Below are 16912 nucleotides of genomic sequence, written 5' to 3'. Positions count from 1 at the left end.
TAGAGGGGGTAATGGTGCCTTCGCGTTTTCGGCGCGCGTTTGACACTCGACCTCGCTGTGAAACGGGAGAACCGGGTGGGAGGAAGGGACGCGGCTGTTCGGTAAGCTGCGCTGCTACCCCTGCCTAGCATCGTGACTAGCCGCCGCCGCTGCTGGCAGCTCCTGAGGGAGGCGCAGAATTCACGTTTGCTTCAAAGCGGCGAGTCCCATCTTTGAGATAAAACCACAGGGTGAGTTTGGCTAATGATGGCTATCCGGCTAATTAGCTTGTCTGACAGGGTCCGAATGACGTTGCGATGGGAGAACAGCCCCGCTGGTCGGGTAGGCGATGGTGGATAATCAGTAAAGGCTATGTAAATATATGCAACTACGAAGCCTCGAAGCTAGATAGCTGCATTCTCTTGAGCTCCTCGGAGCTAGTAAGTTAGCATTGCGGTTTCATTGACTATCTACATCAGCGTTAGGCTAACGCTACTGTTGCTAGCTGTCCGGCCGTGTCCTGTTTCCAGTCCGGTGTCGTCTTCGATTTTGTATCCCTGTCTGAATAGTTTACATCCCCCAGATATCAACTGTATTTGGAAGCACAGTGGTCAATATGAGCTGAAAACTTTTAGCTGATGTTATGATTAACCGCCCAGGGGAAACAGATGCTTTCTGGATGACTAACTTCATCATTTGGCACCTGACAACCGGCGGCTGGTGTTTCCATCTTCGGTCAAACAAGAGGACACGAGGAAATGGGGGAGCATCTGCCCCACCCAGTCAATATACTGTTGATCCAAGTAACGCAAATTAATATCCTTTCTTCGGTTTGTTTGTGCAGAACATTTAGGGGCAATTACTCCTCAACCAGCTGTCAGGAATGTGTAGCTAACATTAGTAACTATCTGCATATCCTGAAAGATGATGATTATAAAACACCTCTGTTAAATACAATCTAGTCTTGCTTCTCATTTTAGTAGTGGCATCCTGTTTCTGTTGTGGAGATTCTAGGAATCATAAGTAGAAATCTATCCTAAGCACTATGTTAGTTGTAGCCCCACATCTTTATATATAGCATGATATAACCAGAGTCGGCATTGCTAGCTGGTGTTCACATATTTGCAAACTGCAACAGTTAGGTAATTAAGGCTTGGATTTGTCTAGTGCCCCTTTGGCCTTTTGAGCTTAAGTAGAAGTGTTTCCTAACTGCGATCTCAAAGTTAATCTTTGCAGTTGGCTTAATTAGTGCCACAATATGATTTATACAAAACCTCTTTGCCATCCTGGCCATTGTTCCAAGTAGTTTATGTAACCACCTTTTTTGTGTTTTGCCATTTGTAGTTTGGGGTAATGAGAGTGGAGGAGTGAATGAGGCAGGTGTCCCAGTAGAACATTGGCAGACGAGTGGGAGGCCGGGCAAGGATGCTGGAGGCGGATGCAGACCCAGCAGGTGCAGCAGTCGAGGGAGAAGGGGAAGCAGAGATGGGGAGCAGAGACTTGAAGGCTGAGGTGGTGCGGTTGACCCTGGAGCTCCAAGAGGCCACAGAGGAAAAGCTACAGGCAGCCCGCTATGGTCTGGTGGTGCTGGAGGAAAGTTCTGCCCTCAAGATGAAACACAGGCAGCTGGAAGAAGAGCATGAAACCCTCAAAGTGGAGCTACAGCAGCTCAAAGAGGTAGGAACACCCAGTGCCCTCAAGTTATGTGTAGACAACACATTCGATATAGATTTTTCATGGAGGCTTTGAAGTTAGTATTTCCCCAGTCTCTGTACAATTTTTAGATAACACACAACAATTTTAGGATTTTTTTATTACCTATTGTTGATTAAAACAAGAATTTCCTGTGTTCACATTTCACACTAACAATCCAATAAACAGTAGTCGAAACTTGAGATTTGCCAATAAGGTGCATTTAATTTATTTTGGCAACCATCTACCATATGTAGTGGATTTTTACAGAATGTGTCGTTCTATTGGAAGGATGAACTCAGTAACCGTTGTTCTGTGTTTACTTATGGAATATATGCAAACATCTGTCATAAACTATTGCAGGATATCATAAGCATGACACAGTGGGATAGTGATATCAATGTCATTATTCGGTTTCCCATCCGTTGTCAGTGTACAAAAATGGTATTGTAAAAACATCTGCCTCCAGGCGCTTTTTCTGTTGCCACAATTTAAATGCTGTAAACATTTCAGTGGCTGAAATATAAGGGCACAGTGTCCCTTCTCATGCTGTTCATTTCAATTTTAACGTCTGTGGACTGGCTGTTTTTTTTTTTTTAACATGTTCCACTTATAGTGTGACATGAATTTGATGGCTTATCCCTTAATTTTATTTCTTAACTCCGAGTATCTGCTGCCACAATAAGCGTTCTGTTGCGGTTGTGACCTGACGTTATACTTTGAATGAAGTGGCTTGTGATTGCATGCTGAGTCAGCTTTGCCCTCGCATATCATCTGACGTTAGAGGCATCATGAGAGGAGGAGAAGACGATTTAGTGATGACAACGTTGTCCACAGCCAGTTAGTCAGCATGTGGTTTTTATTATGCTGCTGTTTCTCTGTGTGTCTTAAACTGTTACTTTTAATTCTAAACTCCGAAGCCTTAAGAATTGAATGAGGTATGCACCAGATCGTCAAGATAAAAAAAGTATAGACCTATAAGTCAAAGCTCAGATTATTATGTCATTCGTGTTGCAGACGTATTGAAATTATGGTATATGCTTCTAACAACAATTGATCATAGTTGACTATGCAGTAAAACTAACAACCGCATCAACTGTGTTTACTGTGTTGGAGTGTTGTTTATACATTTGCACTCCAGCTGACTGTTACAGTTTGTCTTTGAAGGTCTTTTTTTGAAAATATCTATTGCTCATGATTTCACTGATGTGTTGAAATGTCTCAGGGGTTAATACTGTGCCCTGATGTAAATTTCGCCACAAATGCACCAGATGGCCCTTGACGGTATTTAGTTTTGCTCGAACAGGCTTTTTAAACAAGTTTATGTAAGAAAGTAATCCCATAAAACTAAATCTCATCATGTGGACAGAGTTTTGGTTTTGTAGTTTTTCCATCTACCTATTTATATTAAAGAAGGAAACCCTGTTTAAAATCAGGCTTATTGGCAATTACAGACACTTGGCAGTAAATGTGTCAGAATAACAGTAAAATTGCTCCCCTGGGAGGTTTTGTAACTACATATCAAGAAAAGCTCTTTATGTCTTAAGGGGCGTAGTGGTACAGAATTTCAGTTATTTTTTATAATCTGCATAAACCTCCTTTCTTGGCTATTTACCCACCTAGGCTTTGGCAGGGTTTTAGCAAAGCAGGACAAACTCGTGTGTTGTAAATTAGCATCGTTATATAACCATGCCACAATGTTAAATAGAGCATGTTTACTAGCATGTTCATCTCATTTAACACCTTATTTGATGGTTCTTTCATCAGCAGTCATTGATGCGTAATGTGTCAAGAATCCTGACAATGGCAAGCTGTGAAGACATGCATGTTATTATAGTGTTAAGTGGAACAGACTTATCGTCTCGTATTGACGAGGCAAATACACAGTATCAAATCATGTGGAAGCGGCTGTTCAGGTCTAAGGTTACTGAACCATATCAGCTGTTTCCTCATTGCAAGCAGGTTTCAGATACTGATTATCAGGGAAGTCCTTTTGCCTCTCCTTTGTTTAAAATGATTGTATTTCCTGTCTTGATATGATATGCACTATATCCCAGCACCATTAACGTCCTTCCTACGTGTATCATAGTATACACTATCCAATACTGCAAATTTTGCCCTTTCATTAATCATTTTTGTTTGCCTAAAGGCGTTTGCAGATTCCGTGAGCAGCCAGAAGCGTGCAGCTGCTGATGGAGAGTGCAGGGAGGAGAGCCTGCTGCAGGAGACTGCCACTAAAGAGGCTGCCATGGCAACCCGCATAGAGGAAGTTCAGGCAGAACTCAAGCAAGCACGTCTTGCTCTAAGCAATGCCCACGCAGAAATCGATAGACTGGGGGTAGTCTCCACCCAACTAAAGAAGGTTTGGCGTACTTACTCAGTACACCTGTGTTGTATCATATACATGTTAAACCCCATCTCCTCATGATTTATAGAAATTACTCGGAATCACTGAAGGATATTTTAGCTGTGCACATCATTCCCAAACCAAAGTTAACTGGACATGACATGAAATAAGCAATTGTGGATTTAAAATTTAATTCCTTGCAATGAACTGAAATGACAGAGGGTTGTGTTCCACAGGAATGCGAATGTCTGGAAGCAGAGAAGGGCCATCTGAGGGATGAAATGAAGGAATATAAAGTCCGTGAGCTGCGGCAATTGCAGGACAATGGTGAGCTAGAAGAAGAGAACATATCTCTGCAAAAGCAGGTGTCTGTGCTCAAGGAAAACCAGGTCAGTTGTTACCCAGCACTTTGCTAAGTTCTGCCCACTGGCTGTAATATTGTGGAATTGTGGATATTCAGAATAACACTGAAGTGTGAAATGTGTTGATCTACATATTTCTAAATTAGTTTGAAGTTTTTTATAATATGTGTGATAGTGAAGCTCTTCACTATCACACTATCTCTATCATATGGTTATTGTTTAGTGTACTGTTTTTTTGTGTTTGTTTCATATATTAGAGCAAAACAAACTTGTAATCTTCAAATATTTGCTGAGAAACTTTCCACTCCCTTTACAAGATGGCCATTCTTGAATAGACTGGACTGTGCAGTTATTAGGTGATTAATGTTGTGCAGAAAATTCAGTTGCTACCATAGCAGAGGAAGAATTCATCTTACCTGCTTTTTCATTTTTCAGCAAATTCCCCATATAGCTTCCTTTGGAAGCCAGATACTAAAGCTAGTGAAGCATTCCGCTGACAGTACAATCTAAATGAAATAATTACGCTTGCGAGTAGCACCATGGCAACCAGTCCTCAATGTGACAGTTTCGTGAGTGATATCGGGACCTTCTATTTCAGAGTATTTTTGAAGTTTTGGAGGACTTTCAATCACAACTTTATCTCTATGTGCTCAAAATGGCTTACAAAAATATTGTCTTACGTGATACAGGATGTGGATACTGATGTGTACTGACCTCTGTCAAACTGCCCCTGACTAGTTCTAAATGTAGCAGAGGTTTGTTAGTGTGCACATGACCTGTGATTTGACTTTTAGATAAAACATAGCATCTCTTTAACTGTGAGACATTTGACATTAGAGTAGCACAGAAAGGAAGAGATGGTGGGGAATGTCACATGGCCCGAGCCAAGCCCCAACTAGAGGCCACACAGAAAATCTAGTCAGCAGGATTGTGTCCATAGAAATATTGAACTTGGCTGAAATTGAGAAATATTTATTCATCTGCTGTATCTGTCTTTGGATTGTTAATTTTTACAATAGAAACATCATGGGCAATGGAGTTTTCTTTACCTGTACTTTTTCATCTTGCCTGTGTTGAATGTAGTCGGTGCAGGATAGAATGTGCATTCAACTGTGTTGCAGCAGAAAAACAGCAGAGAAAAACCTATTAAATTGAATCTTCCGGTTGTGCTTCTAATCACATTTCAGGTTGAATTTGAGTCAATAAAGCTAGAGCTGACCCACAAGAATGAGGAGCAGGAGGAACTGCGAGGACAGCTGGACGAGGCAGCAAGATTGAGGGAGATTGCAGAGAGGCAGCTGGATGAGGCCCTTGAAGCCCTAAAGGAGGAGAGGGAGCAGAAGAACAGTCTGCGGCGAGAGCTCTCTGCCTTGACCCTTAACCCCTTTGATTCTGTGGGGAACCTGGAGCTCCACCTGGAGCAGCTGGATGATAGCCAGGAGGAGGGCCAGGGTGGAGAGGGAGAAGGTGAAGGTGAGGAAGAGAACCAGGACAGCGGTTTTAATAATGGTCCTGGATCTGCTTCCAGTTCTGCTCACCCTCCTCACTTGGGTGGCTCTAAAAGCAACGGCCTCATCCATCGCTACTCCACTCCACGCAACAGTGACGTGTTCCTGCGTGCTCCAGCCTCCGGGCTGGTGTCAGACCTGCTGAGCGAGCTGCACTTTTCAGACAGTCAGAAACTTAAACAGCAGCTCCTACAGGTAGGCAACAGGACAACACATAAACACATTTTAAATCATGCTTTTCATATTGTGCACCAAAGAAAAAGAAGATTATTGCCATATTTTACTATGACAGTCTGCCTCTTTGTTTTATTTTGGGATATCTTGTGTATAGAGTAACAAGTGAGGATTTGCAAGAAACTTACCGAATGGGCTCGGTAGTGTGAACATTATCTAAATTGATAATACTACAACCGTTAAGTGTAGAGTGGCTAAATTCAAATGCCAGTCAGCAATCCCCTGGATATTGGTTTGAGCTTATGAGTGTGTCTAAAATTGATTTTTAATGTTTTAAAATATTATCTGGTGTTGCAGTGATCAGTGCATTGTTTGGAATTAGTGTTTTAGCACTATAGAGACAAACTACCAAAGATAACATTGTATTTACTGTGATATTTACCTTGTGGTAATGTCTTGGAGCTTTTAAATATGAATTTTTAAAGTACAGGGATGTTTAGACAGTGATGGAGGAACACAAAATGGCTTCTACGTAACAGTATGAAAGGTAACGGACTGTGTGTGTCCTATGCACTACATTCTAATTGCAAATACAGATTCAATATATTTTGAAATCTGTCTGAATTCTTTTGATTCATTTGAGTGCATTTGGAAGCATCTGCTCTGTCATGCTAGCTTTAAATACCGCCTCCCTTTGTTGCACTCAGTGAGGTTGTTGTCACTCAGTTTTGTGTGTGGCTGAGCTGTTAACACTAATGTCTGCCACTTCCTGCTTTATACCACATCCGCTCGTGTTGGAGAGGGAAGAGGAGGAGTAATAATATAATCTAATGTCTACTTCACCAAGCAATGTAGTCAGCTCCCATCTGATACACTTTCACATCTTCACAAACAAAGGGCGCTTTAGAAAATTAAGAATGTCTTGAACTGTCATTCGTCTCTGTCTGAAGATGCTAAATTATTCACGATGCACTTAAATCGGGTTGGGTTAGAAAGCTCCTACTCGACAGATGTTTCGACTGTGGAAATGAATGGGGTCAGCCTGTGTTAAACATAAAATATGTATTAGGAATAAAGGTGGTGGGGGTGAACTGTTGTACATGGTCCTTTATTTTATGGAAATGAGTGAATAATTAGTTCAGGTGACCTGGGTCAGGACTGAAATGGGTGGTTTGAAGTTTTTCATGTTTTGTATGTCTGTGTGTGTGTATGCAGGCGGAACGAGAGAAGTCCGGCCTGGTCAGCAAGGTGGAGGAACTGCAGATGCAGCTGGTAATGTCCAAACAAGCACTCAGTCAGCAGGAAGACAAAGTTGGCTCTCTGACCCAGCAGCTTGAAGCAGTGCAGAGCAGTCAGCATCACAACCAAGACACCGACGACCATGGAGATGATGAGACAGAAAATGGAGACGGTGCCGTCTTTGACTATGAGGTGGACACCAAGAGCAAGGAGGTGCTGGAGGCTCGCATGCGCTCAGCTAGCGAAGAGCTTCTGAAGCTGCGAGATGAACTGTCTCAGGCAGGAGCTCGTTATAACACCCTGGAGCAGAGATACAAGCAGGAGAAGGATCGTTGGAGGGCAGAGGCCCAGGAGCTGGCTGACAAAATCCGTCAGTGCATCAAGTCCAGTAAGCAAGATCAAGAGCGCATCAGCGATCTGGAGAAGGAGATTGGAGCCACTCGTAAGGTGGCAATTGATTCTGAAGGGCACTTGAGCGTTGCTCAGGAAGAGCTGCTGGCTTTCTCTGAGGAGCTGTCCAACCTCTACCACCACATCTGTGTGTGCAACAACCTAACACCCAAACGGGTCACCCTGGACTATTACCGTGATGGCGCCAGGGCAAGCGGTGGAGGAGGCAGTGCACGAAGATCACACGTCTATCCTCCCAACACCCAGAAGAAGCCTCGAGCCAATGACATGTTCATTTCCAAAGCTGCAGCATTGCAATTTATGGGAGAGGTAGACAGTGCAGGAGCCAGTGTGGATTCTCCAAATTGCCCTGGATCTCCCACCCTGGATTTCAGGGACCCTTCCAACGTTCGTAACTTGGTAGCAGTCATCCGTTGCCAGATCAAACACCTGCGGGTAAGGCAGCACCGCAACTCACATATCACATTTATTAGAGAACAGAGAATTCTTAAACTTTTTCATTGTGAAAGCCAGGGTTTTGTATTGGGTTAAAGCCTTTTCTCCCTCAGAGATTTTTCACTGAACCTAATACTCTTACTAGACTCTGAACTTAGTGGAGTAGTTCCCGTGCTACACAAATCCAAGGCCTGGTGACGGCTGCGTTAACACGTGTATGCGTTTGAATGGATAGGATTATCAGGGGTCAAAGCTGAGTTGTGGCTGTCCATTACACAGAATCCTTTGTGAAAACAACCGTGTCTGAGGCACTAGGAACATGTGTTTTTATGTGTGGAATTGCATATTATGAAAAAGCAGTTGCTCTTCAACATTTCTTTCGATAAATTTCACCCAACTCAGTAATATTATTAAGAAATTTGAGATCAATTTTAAACATTGTAAAACAGACTTAGTGTTTTATCATTAATGATAAAGTGATATACTGTATAATTAAACGTTGCTCCAATACTGTAAGAAATTTTACATTGCCAAACTGACATTTGAATTAAACACACTGCCTTTGTGTTCTTTCAGGTGGCAGTGGACCTTTGTCGTCAGAGGGGTGCAATGCCTTACTCAGGATTCAGCAGCAGCGGCGAGGCAGAGCGGGATGCTGAAAGCCTTTTGGAGGAAGTTCTAAAACTCAAGTCCCTCCTCAGCACCAAGAGAGAACAGATTGCTACCCTCAGGACTGTCCTTAAGGCTAACAAACAGGTATTCCATAGCAGGCAGCGACTACACTCGAGTGATTTGTTTTGTTCTTTTTGCAGTGTTTTGAAGCAGTTCGTCTACAAATGAAGCATAGTGTTAGTTTAGGCAGAGATATGGAGGTGCACTTGTGGTGTAATTGGCACTGACTACAACCAGTCACACTTTGACTCTGACAAGCTCATTCATGCCAACACCATTTGCTGTCACACCTCCTTCCACCACCCAGCCTCATCCCTGTGGTATTTCATGTTGTTCAGTTATGTAATATTTAATGTTCATGTATTTGTTTTTTAAAGAGGGATTAGCTTGCTCAGCCGGATCAAATCTAACCGTACAAGTGTCTCCGAGTTTAGCTATTACTAGATGAATTGCTCTCTTTTGGCTTGATATATTTTTTGTATGGATAAGAATTCTGAGAACAGCTGCCTTGGTACTGAAGAGTGTCTGTAAATTAATCTTCACTCTGTTACTTTTTAACCATGCAGTTTGTGACTGTTTCTCTCTAAACACATTCTTGTGAATATGTAATATAAAGTAGCAGAAGCATCATATTTTCATGACAGATAGGGTAACCCATATGGAGTACATGATCTGATTACATTTTGGTCACCTTTCTGCATATATTTACATATTAGTGAGAGAAAACTTATTTATTTGTAGCATTTTTGCAAATTGCATTTTTGATGATAATCAGCTAGTACTATGAACATGCATGTTTTGTGGAGATCATGCTCTGACATAACAGAATCAAAGTGCTCATTTTTTGTTAATTAACTTCATTGCTTGATTATGCAAGAGAGCAAGTTATCACTGCGTAACTTTGTTTATTTTTTTAGATAATTATTTGAGCCATTTTTACCTTTTTTTGATAGCTACAGTGGAGAGAGGCAGGAAATGCAGGAAAAGAGGGCTAAAAATGTCCGGGCTGGCCGCTAATCACTGGCAATCGCTGCTTCAAGGCGTTTAAGCCCATGCGGTATACAACCCAACCACTTGGCTATCGGGTCGGCCATACGTGCATAATCTTGACATAAGCAGTTTGGTTGACCCGTCTCATCAGTGTGTTGTCTAGACAGTCACTTGCACTCACGTGGTCCTGCACCTTGAGCAGACTGTGCTGTTGCACTCTTCAGATGTTCAATTCTCCTTCCCCCTTCCAGTTGCTGTACCTGTACCTCTGCATGGCCTGCTTCTCTCTTTTGCTGAGCTGTCAGTCCTTTTACACGCACTCAGGGTAATCTGCTTGGCTGGCAGTACTCAGTTACAGCGTTTTACCTTCTCGACTGATTGCTAGAGCTATGATAGCTGCCCATTGGTACATCTGATGTAATCACAGTATTAACATGTGAGACTGTTACACTGATTATTGTGTTTAGTTAACAGATACCCAAAAAGTGATCACATTAGAGGGACAAAGTGGGTTTAGGGCTTCTGTTGTATGTCTAAGAAAATGTGTATTTATGATAAAGACTCACAGTGTTGGTTTTGCACTACTGTCATCATCAGTGCAATGATTTTCCATCAATCCTATTTGCTCTGACAGATTGGTCTTAACAGAGGATATGTTGCAATTACAGTGTCTGTGTTTATATCTAAGTTACTTAATATAAAAATCTAAAACAAGTGGAGCAGTTAGCGTGCTCAGTACTTTGGCTTGTGTTATTATCCTGCAGCACATGTCCTGGAATTCTTGGACTAAATGATTTAATCATTTGTGATACAATTTAATTACTAACATGCATTATTTTATACAAACCATGCATGCATATGTATTTAACATCTAACTTTAAAAGTGAATTCTGATTTTGATCATTGCAGACTGCAGAGTTGGCCTTGTCCAATTTGAAAACCAAGTATGAGACAGAGAAGAGCATGGTGTCAGAGACTATGATGAAACTGAGGAATGAGCTCAAAGCCCTGAAAGAGGACGCTGCCACCTTCTCTTCACTCCGAGTCATGTTTGCCAGTCGGTAAGACTTCCTTTTGTTATGATTTGGCAAGGGACGGGAGTTGAAAATTAGCTTAATGCTATACACTCTATATGTAATACATCAGAAGTTTTCTATGTTAATTGCATGGTCCCTGATCAAATAAATGACTAAATAAAATAAACCAAACATATTACCATATGGGGAAAAATATTTTAGCTTATATTTGGTTGCTTTAAAATTTTCTGAACTAAATCATGTTCATTTTTTTTCAGTTATCTTTGAATCTGTGCTGTAGTCCTTCATGCTTAGTAATGGTGCTCTTGTTGTGGTACAGCTTTTGCTATCACTCATGTAATAAGCTTACAGTGCTTATTATGCCTGTGGACAGTCCACTGGTTCACGTGAAGATTACAAACCACATGCTCTGCCCTGTGCTGACGGGGGAGGAGGCTAGGACGGATTTGTCCCATCAAGCCAGGTCACCTTAAGAGGGAGAAGGCTAATGTTTGCAAGAGATGGGTGGTCATTAGATAGAGGTGCTATCAAAGGGAATTGTTAAGAGTTAAACTTGCAGACCACAACATTTCACTCACTAATCTCTTCTGACGATTTGTTAACTTTGATTATTATTTGGAGTGTTGGATTGAGTGATTAAACTAATAGTTTTTTCTGTTTTTCATAAACAACAAAAATGCTTGTATTGTTATTTCTCTACTGAAATAAAAGAGAAGGTTATTGCACTCGCATTAGACTGTCTAGGCCCTTTCCAGACAGCTATGAGCTGGCATTTGACAGTCTGCTAAGGAGGATTGGAGAACAGACAGTGATCAAGGACTACTGCTGTCTGTTCCGACAGGCTGAAGATTATAGCTTTAAAAAAACTCTTTGCTTATTATTAAGTTTAGTGGTGCCACCATGTGGAGAACTGGAGTGCCTGCATTTTTACTTTGTGTGACAACGAGGCAATGTCCATTTTTAAACTCACACTCTCAGCTTAATTTTGTTGTCTACAAATGCAAAGATCTTTTTCTGCGGTCAAAGTTATCATTAGTAGTCAGTCAACATAAAATTAATAAACTGCCCATTCACATTTGTTTTTAATAAACTTCTGAAATACTGAAGCTTTGGCAAATTTTTTCCTGTGTAATATCAGAGTAAATTCAGTAATTTTATTAGACACAAAATGTAACCCATCTGAAGACTTTGCACTTTGGTAACGTGTTTGTATTTGTAAATATTTGATGGTTTTTGATTAATCAAACTAAAAAACACACTAGATTAATCAATGATGAAAATAATCTTTAGTTGCAGTGCCAGCTGGTGTTTAAAGTCTAACCCACTATAGTCATGATTAGCATGAGTTTTGCGTGTGTGTTTGCTCTAATTTGTTCTTGCCTGTGTGTGCCTGTTGCATTTTTTTGTGGTGTCTGCATCTCTCAGGTGTGACCAGTATGTTACCCAGCTGGATGAGATGCAGAGGCAGCTTGCAGCTGCTGAGGATGAGAAGAAGACCCTGAATTCTCTGTTGCGTATGGCCATCCAGCAGAAACTGGCTCTTACCCAACGTTTGGAGGACCTGGAGGCTCCTATGTCTCCCCACAGCTTGAACAGCAGCCCCCGTCGCTCCAGGGCCAAAGAGCTTGCTACCAAGTCAGGCCGGGCCCCTCGGAGCCCCCGAAGCAGTCCTGCTCGCCCACCACTGAGAAGCAGTCCACGGTCTAGCCCAGTTCTCGGCAGCAGCGTTCCTGCCATGGCCACTCACCACCTGCGAGCTCTAACAAGAAGCCTCCACACAAGCCCTGTAAGAACCCCTCTTTCTCTTTGTCCTGACAGTCCTGTCCAGACAGGCAGTCCGTCTCACAGAGGCAAGGCTCTCCCAAGAGATGCCACCTTCATTAGAAGTCGTAGTGTCAGTGATGTTTTTAACACAGAGTTGAGTCATGGCTATTCCCTGACGCGTAAAGGCTCCACCAGTTCTGTTAACAGTGAGTTAACAGTCAAAACACATGTCAGCGATTCAAGAAAGGACACGTCAGGCCGGAGAGCTTCAGTCCCTACACGTCAGGACACCTTCATCACAACTCGGGTTGTACCTGCATCTTCAACCAGGCTAAAATCTTCCTTGTTTTCTTCATCTATAGATAATCTAACCTCTTCCAAAGCTGTGTGTGTGTATCCTAACACATCTGAAGCATGGGCTGAATGCCAGCAGAAGTCTGATCTAAAGCCACACTTAGATGTTTCTGTAAGGAGAAAACAGTTGCCTCACAGGTCTAATTCTGTACAAGCAGCAGCTGCATGCCGCAGCGCATTTCAGTCAGACTCGGTCTCTTCACAGTTTAGTGCAAAATCTTCAGGGTCCCAGACAACCACATCGCTTTCTTATCAGAATCCACCTGGCAAACCCAGGATGACTGGAATCTGTAGAGAGTCTAGACGTATATTATCCAACTCTACTAATAGAACCACAGAGGAATTGCACACAAATGTCAGTAAGAACGCTGGTAATAAAGCTCCGGCTACATCTTCCAGGGCTCGGAGCTCACACTCTAAATCATCTCGCAGGAGATAAGAAGGCAAGATAAAGAAGCCAGCAGATTTGTACTCAATCCTAACTACTTTACCTGTATCTATTCATTTTGGCATAAGTATAAAATAAGCTACACCTTATGTTATGAAATAGCACATAAGATCTAATAAACAATGGAAACAGTTGTGTTTTTGCACAGATGTTGTTTAGAGCTAATGATGTTTGTGTTGCCTACATTTAGCTGATTGCCCTAATTTGCTCATCCTTTCCATGTTGTATTGATCTGTTTCTCCTTATAATTTACCCTCGCCTTTTTCATGTACTTTTTTCCAAGTTTTTAAGTTGAACTAAATATGTTTTCTTCTGTCTCTGTCTCACCCTGTCTCTGTAGCGCTGAAACACTCCTTCCATTACTCCAAACCCCCTCTTCTCCATAAGGACCTGTCTTCATGTTGACTCCCCGGCTCCCTCCTCCTTTCCTGACTTGAGACATCCTGTCCATCCCAGATATGATGCTACATTACCCTCTCTGCCCACCAGAACCATGGATTGAAAAAAGTTTTAAAAAAACAAAAAAAAAAAGCTCTCATCCCACCCTCTTGGTCTTCTCTGCTTGGAGTGGAGAAACCTGCATGCAGCCTGGAGAAGGATGAAGAGACAAATGCGCTGCTCATTTCTCTGTGAAGTCATTGACTGTGTCTTGTCCAAAGTGGTTCCAACTTCCATCTGGTCTTGTTCAAGGCTGTGTGTAGCGGTGAACCGTTGACGGTATTTATTCCAGAATGAAAGATTTCTTGTGTACAATATTTCCTGTCCTCAGATTGATTCAAGGCTATGATCTGTTCTCCGAAGGCTCTAAGTCTTTACACTCTTGCCTTTAGTCTGGCATCCTGTCCAGGCCTGTCTGGCATCTTTTAGTGTTGGTAAGCCATTAGGTCATCTGTGATAGCTTTCCCAGGTAGTTGTTTTTATAGAACAATGCAGCCTTATTCACAGAATTGCTGTCTTAAAAGTAGAGCTTGCTGTTGTCTTGAGATTTCTTCCTTTTCCTGGTGGTGCAGTTTCATGCCCTTTTTATTCTGTGACATTTCTAGTTCTTTGACTCGGGCCTCTCTGCCACACCCTTTAACTAGAGGGCAGTAAATATGCCATTTCATATGGAAACAGATCAGCCATAAGTTCACCACCTCAGGTCAAACACTGAGTATTCAGACACATGATTTAGGAAATTTTTAATGTGCATCTTACTTTGCAAACTATGCAGAACAAATCAGGACAGTGCCTGTATACTTCCTGCTGTTGTTTAGGCTCAAGGTGAGTTTTAAAGCGTATGTTCGCTTTCAATTAAAAGTGGCCAGCTGCAGCTATTTTACAACAGACATTTGACATCTGTTAGAATCAACAGCTTTTGAAAATCATTTCTTAGTGCAGTGTGGTGCAACTGCAGGCATCCCATTGACAGGCTTCGTCTTGTTAGGCTGTTAGTTTTAAAAGACACTGTCTCACATCACTCAAGAATTCAAGTGGCTTGGTTTGCCCTAAAACTGATACATCTTCCATGCCCATTTTTCTCAATGACACTGACAACCGTCTCCATTCAACTTCTGCTTTTTATTGCTCCTTTGAACAGCTAAGCAACAATATTCGTGTTCTGTGTTTCATCATTTTAGATCACCATGCTTTTGTGTGCTTCCAAAATACGCACATCCTGTAGTAAGGAAGTAGTATCACCCACAGCGAGTTGCTTCTTCTATGGCTGCAGCATCCACTGTTTTCAGTTTGGAATGCTAATAGCGTACGCAGGTGTTTTTGGGGTTGCTGCTTGTAGAAAATTGAAGTAATAATGATGCCCCTTATTTTGAAAAAGCATTACACTGTACTTTACATCTAGTAACACATTCTAACTTTAATCCAAATGCACTAAATTTTAGAAAGCTGCACATTTAAAGTGCATCGTAACTAACACATGACATTGCATTGGTAACCAGAAAAAAAAAACATATAAATGTCCATGGATGACCCCTACAAGGATCGCTTAATAAGTAGTTTGACACCAGGGCTGTAATTATAGGACAGCATTCCATATGTTACTATTGGCACTATACCTGTCTCTTCCAGAGCAGCCTAAATTTAAATTGCCTGATGAAACCAATCACAGTCCTTTAGACCAGATTTGGAAACAGTTGTTTGAAGAGTAAACGCAACAAAACTTTGACCCCAATTGTTTAAGCTCAGCCGCCCTGTTACTGTTACTACTGAGTGTGGTTTTCTAGAAGAAGCCACATTCTGCTGACGTATTTTTTGTTTGTTTTTTTGTTTTGTTTTTGTGCCTTGGTTTTGGTTCTGTCTGTTGTTTTTAGACTACACCACATTTTCTAAATAGAGACTACTGTCCAGCACTGTAGTTGTACATTTTTTTTAAAGGTGTGTATTAATTGCTTTTGAGGAAGCTCATTGAGCAGTGTTAGCACTGAATAAGGTGATAACATTTTGGTAAAATATTTTCACTTTTTAGCTTGTAACAACTCTTTAATATTACCTAAAGAATAATTTAACACGAATTTCCCTTGAAATTAACGCTCACTGATTTGAGAGAACTGTTATGCTAATCATGGTTACTGTAAAGATTATGAAGGAATTACTCATGGCTCATGGTTGCTGCTGTAACGTTTTGAAAATGATGTTGGCAGTTTCTGAAGTGAAAGAGGAGCTCAGCTATTTATGGTTGAAAGTTCACAGACTCCCACTAAAAAGTGAAAATGCTTTATCATGATGTCATATTACACTGAAGGTTGTAAATGGATTTCTTAATCTATTTAATTCTCTCTGTGAAGATGTGTGTATAATTTAATTTACCACTGTTGTATAATATTTTAACTGTATTTATGTGGTCAGCATTCTGTGTAAATTGTTCTAGAAGACAACATGCACCCACTCCACGTACCACATTTGATGGTCCTCAACTTTTTATGTGTATACAAGTTTTATTGACCTGTGACCCACTTTTGTCATGAAGAAATAAAAACAAGCCAACACTGTATGCTGATCTTGGTCTTGAGTGTAAACAGTATTTGACAGGTATAGGGATGCTTATTGTTGCTAATCAAGAAAGGCCGATAACAGATCTTTGGAACCAGCTTAAATGTAAAGTTTTAACAGCATGTGATAGCAGGAACATGTCATTTATAACTAGGCTTCTTTATTAATAAGAGTGACTATAACTGAATGTGTAAAATAGAAACAGGAATGATTAAATTAGGACACTCTCCTCTGTTTATGTGGGATCGGCTGAGATTGATCAGTTTGTCTCCTGTAGTTACGTCTGCTGTTCTCTATTTTCTTCATCTTTTACTGTTCTATCACTTTCGCTACCCACTAGGATCCATATCTTAAAGCATTATTAGTTATTGTTTTCCAGACTCTATTTCAGGTTAATTTGTTGCTGGCTTCTAACTTAGTCGCTATCCGTTAGCATAACCTTAGCCACAGTGAGAGAGCTAATTTCCTGGTTTGCTTGTTTCTTGTTCAGTATTTGCAGTTTCTACTTGAGA

The 16912-nt window shown here is 41.3% G+C and overlaps 1 protein-coding gene across 3 annotated transcripts; it reads left to right on the top strand.

The window, feature by feature from the left end:
* Nucleotides 1-70: 70 nt before the first annotated feature.
* zgc:162200 (uncharacterized protein LOC558638 homolog) lies at nt 71-16401 on the top strand. 3 transcript variants are annotated; one of them, XM_023298685.3, is made up of 10 exons: nt 72-230; nt 1324-1656; nt 3821-4033; nt 4255-4407; nt 5568-6083; nt 7278-8147; nt 8724-8903; nt 10719-10870; nt 12272-12632; nt 13753-16401. In XM_023298685.3, exons 2-10 carry the CDS (start codon nt 1405-1407, stop codon nt 13756-13758), a joined length of 2703 nt encoding a protein of 900 aa, XP_023154453.2. In that variant the 5' UTR covers nt 72-230; nt 1324-1404; the 3' UTR covers nt 13759-16401. The 3 variants fall into 3 exon arrangements, with proteins under 3 accessions (XP_023154455.2, XP_023154453.2, XP_054868970.1); XM_055012995.1 differs by lacking the exon at nt 72-230 and adding an exon at nt 642-782; XM_023298687.3 differs by lacking the exon at nt 12272-12632 and having other exon boundaries at nt 71-230.
* The last annotated feature ends 511 nt before the right edge of the window (nt 16402-16912 follow it).

This window comes from Amphiprion ocellaris, chromosome 8 (genome assembly GCF_022539595.1).
Source record: "Amphiprion ocellaris isolate individual 3 ecotype Okinawa chromosome 8, ASM2253959v1, whole genome shotgun sequence".
Taxonomy (NCBI): Eukaryota; Metazoa; Chordata; class Actinopteri; family Pomacentridae; genus Amphiprion; species Amphiprion ocellaris.
This window is presented reverse-complemented; position numbering and strand designations above follow the sequence as displayed.

Coding starts and splice junctions, on each gene's coding strand:
- zgc:162200 (XM_023298685.3), top strand. CDS start 1,405: ATGCTGGAGGCGGATGCAGACCCAGCAGGTGCAGCAGTCGAGGGAGAA. Junction 1,657..3,820: donor AGCTACAGCAGCTCAAAGAG/GTAGGAACACCC, acceptor GTTTGCCTAAAG/GCGTTTGCAGATTCCGTGAG. Junction 4,408..5,567: donor CTGTGCTCAAGGAAAACCAG/GTCAGTTGTTAC, acceptor ATCACATTTCAG/GTTGAATTTGAGTCAATAAA.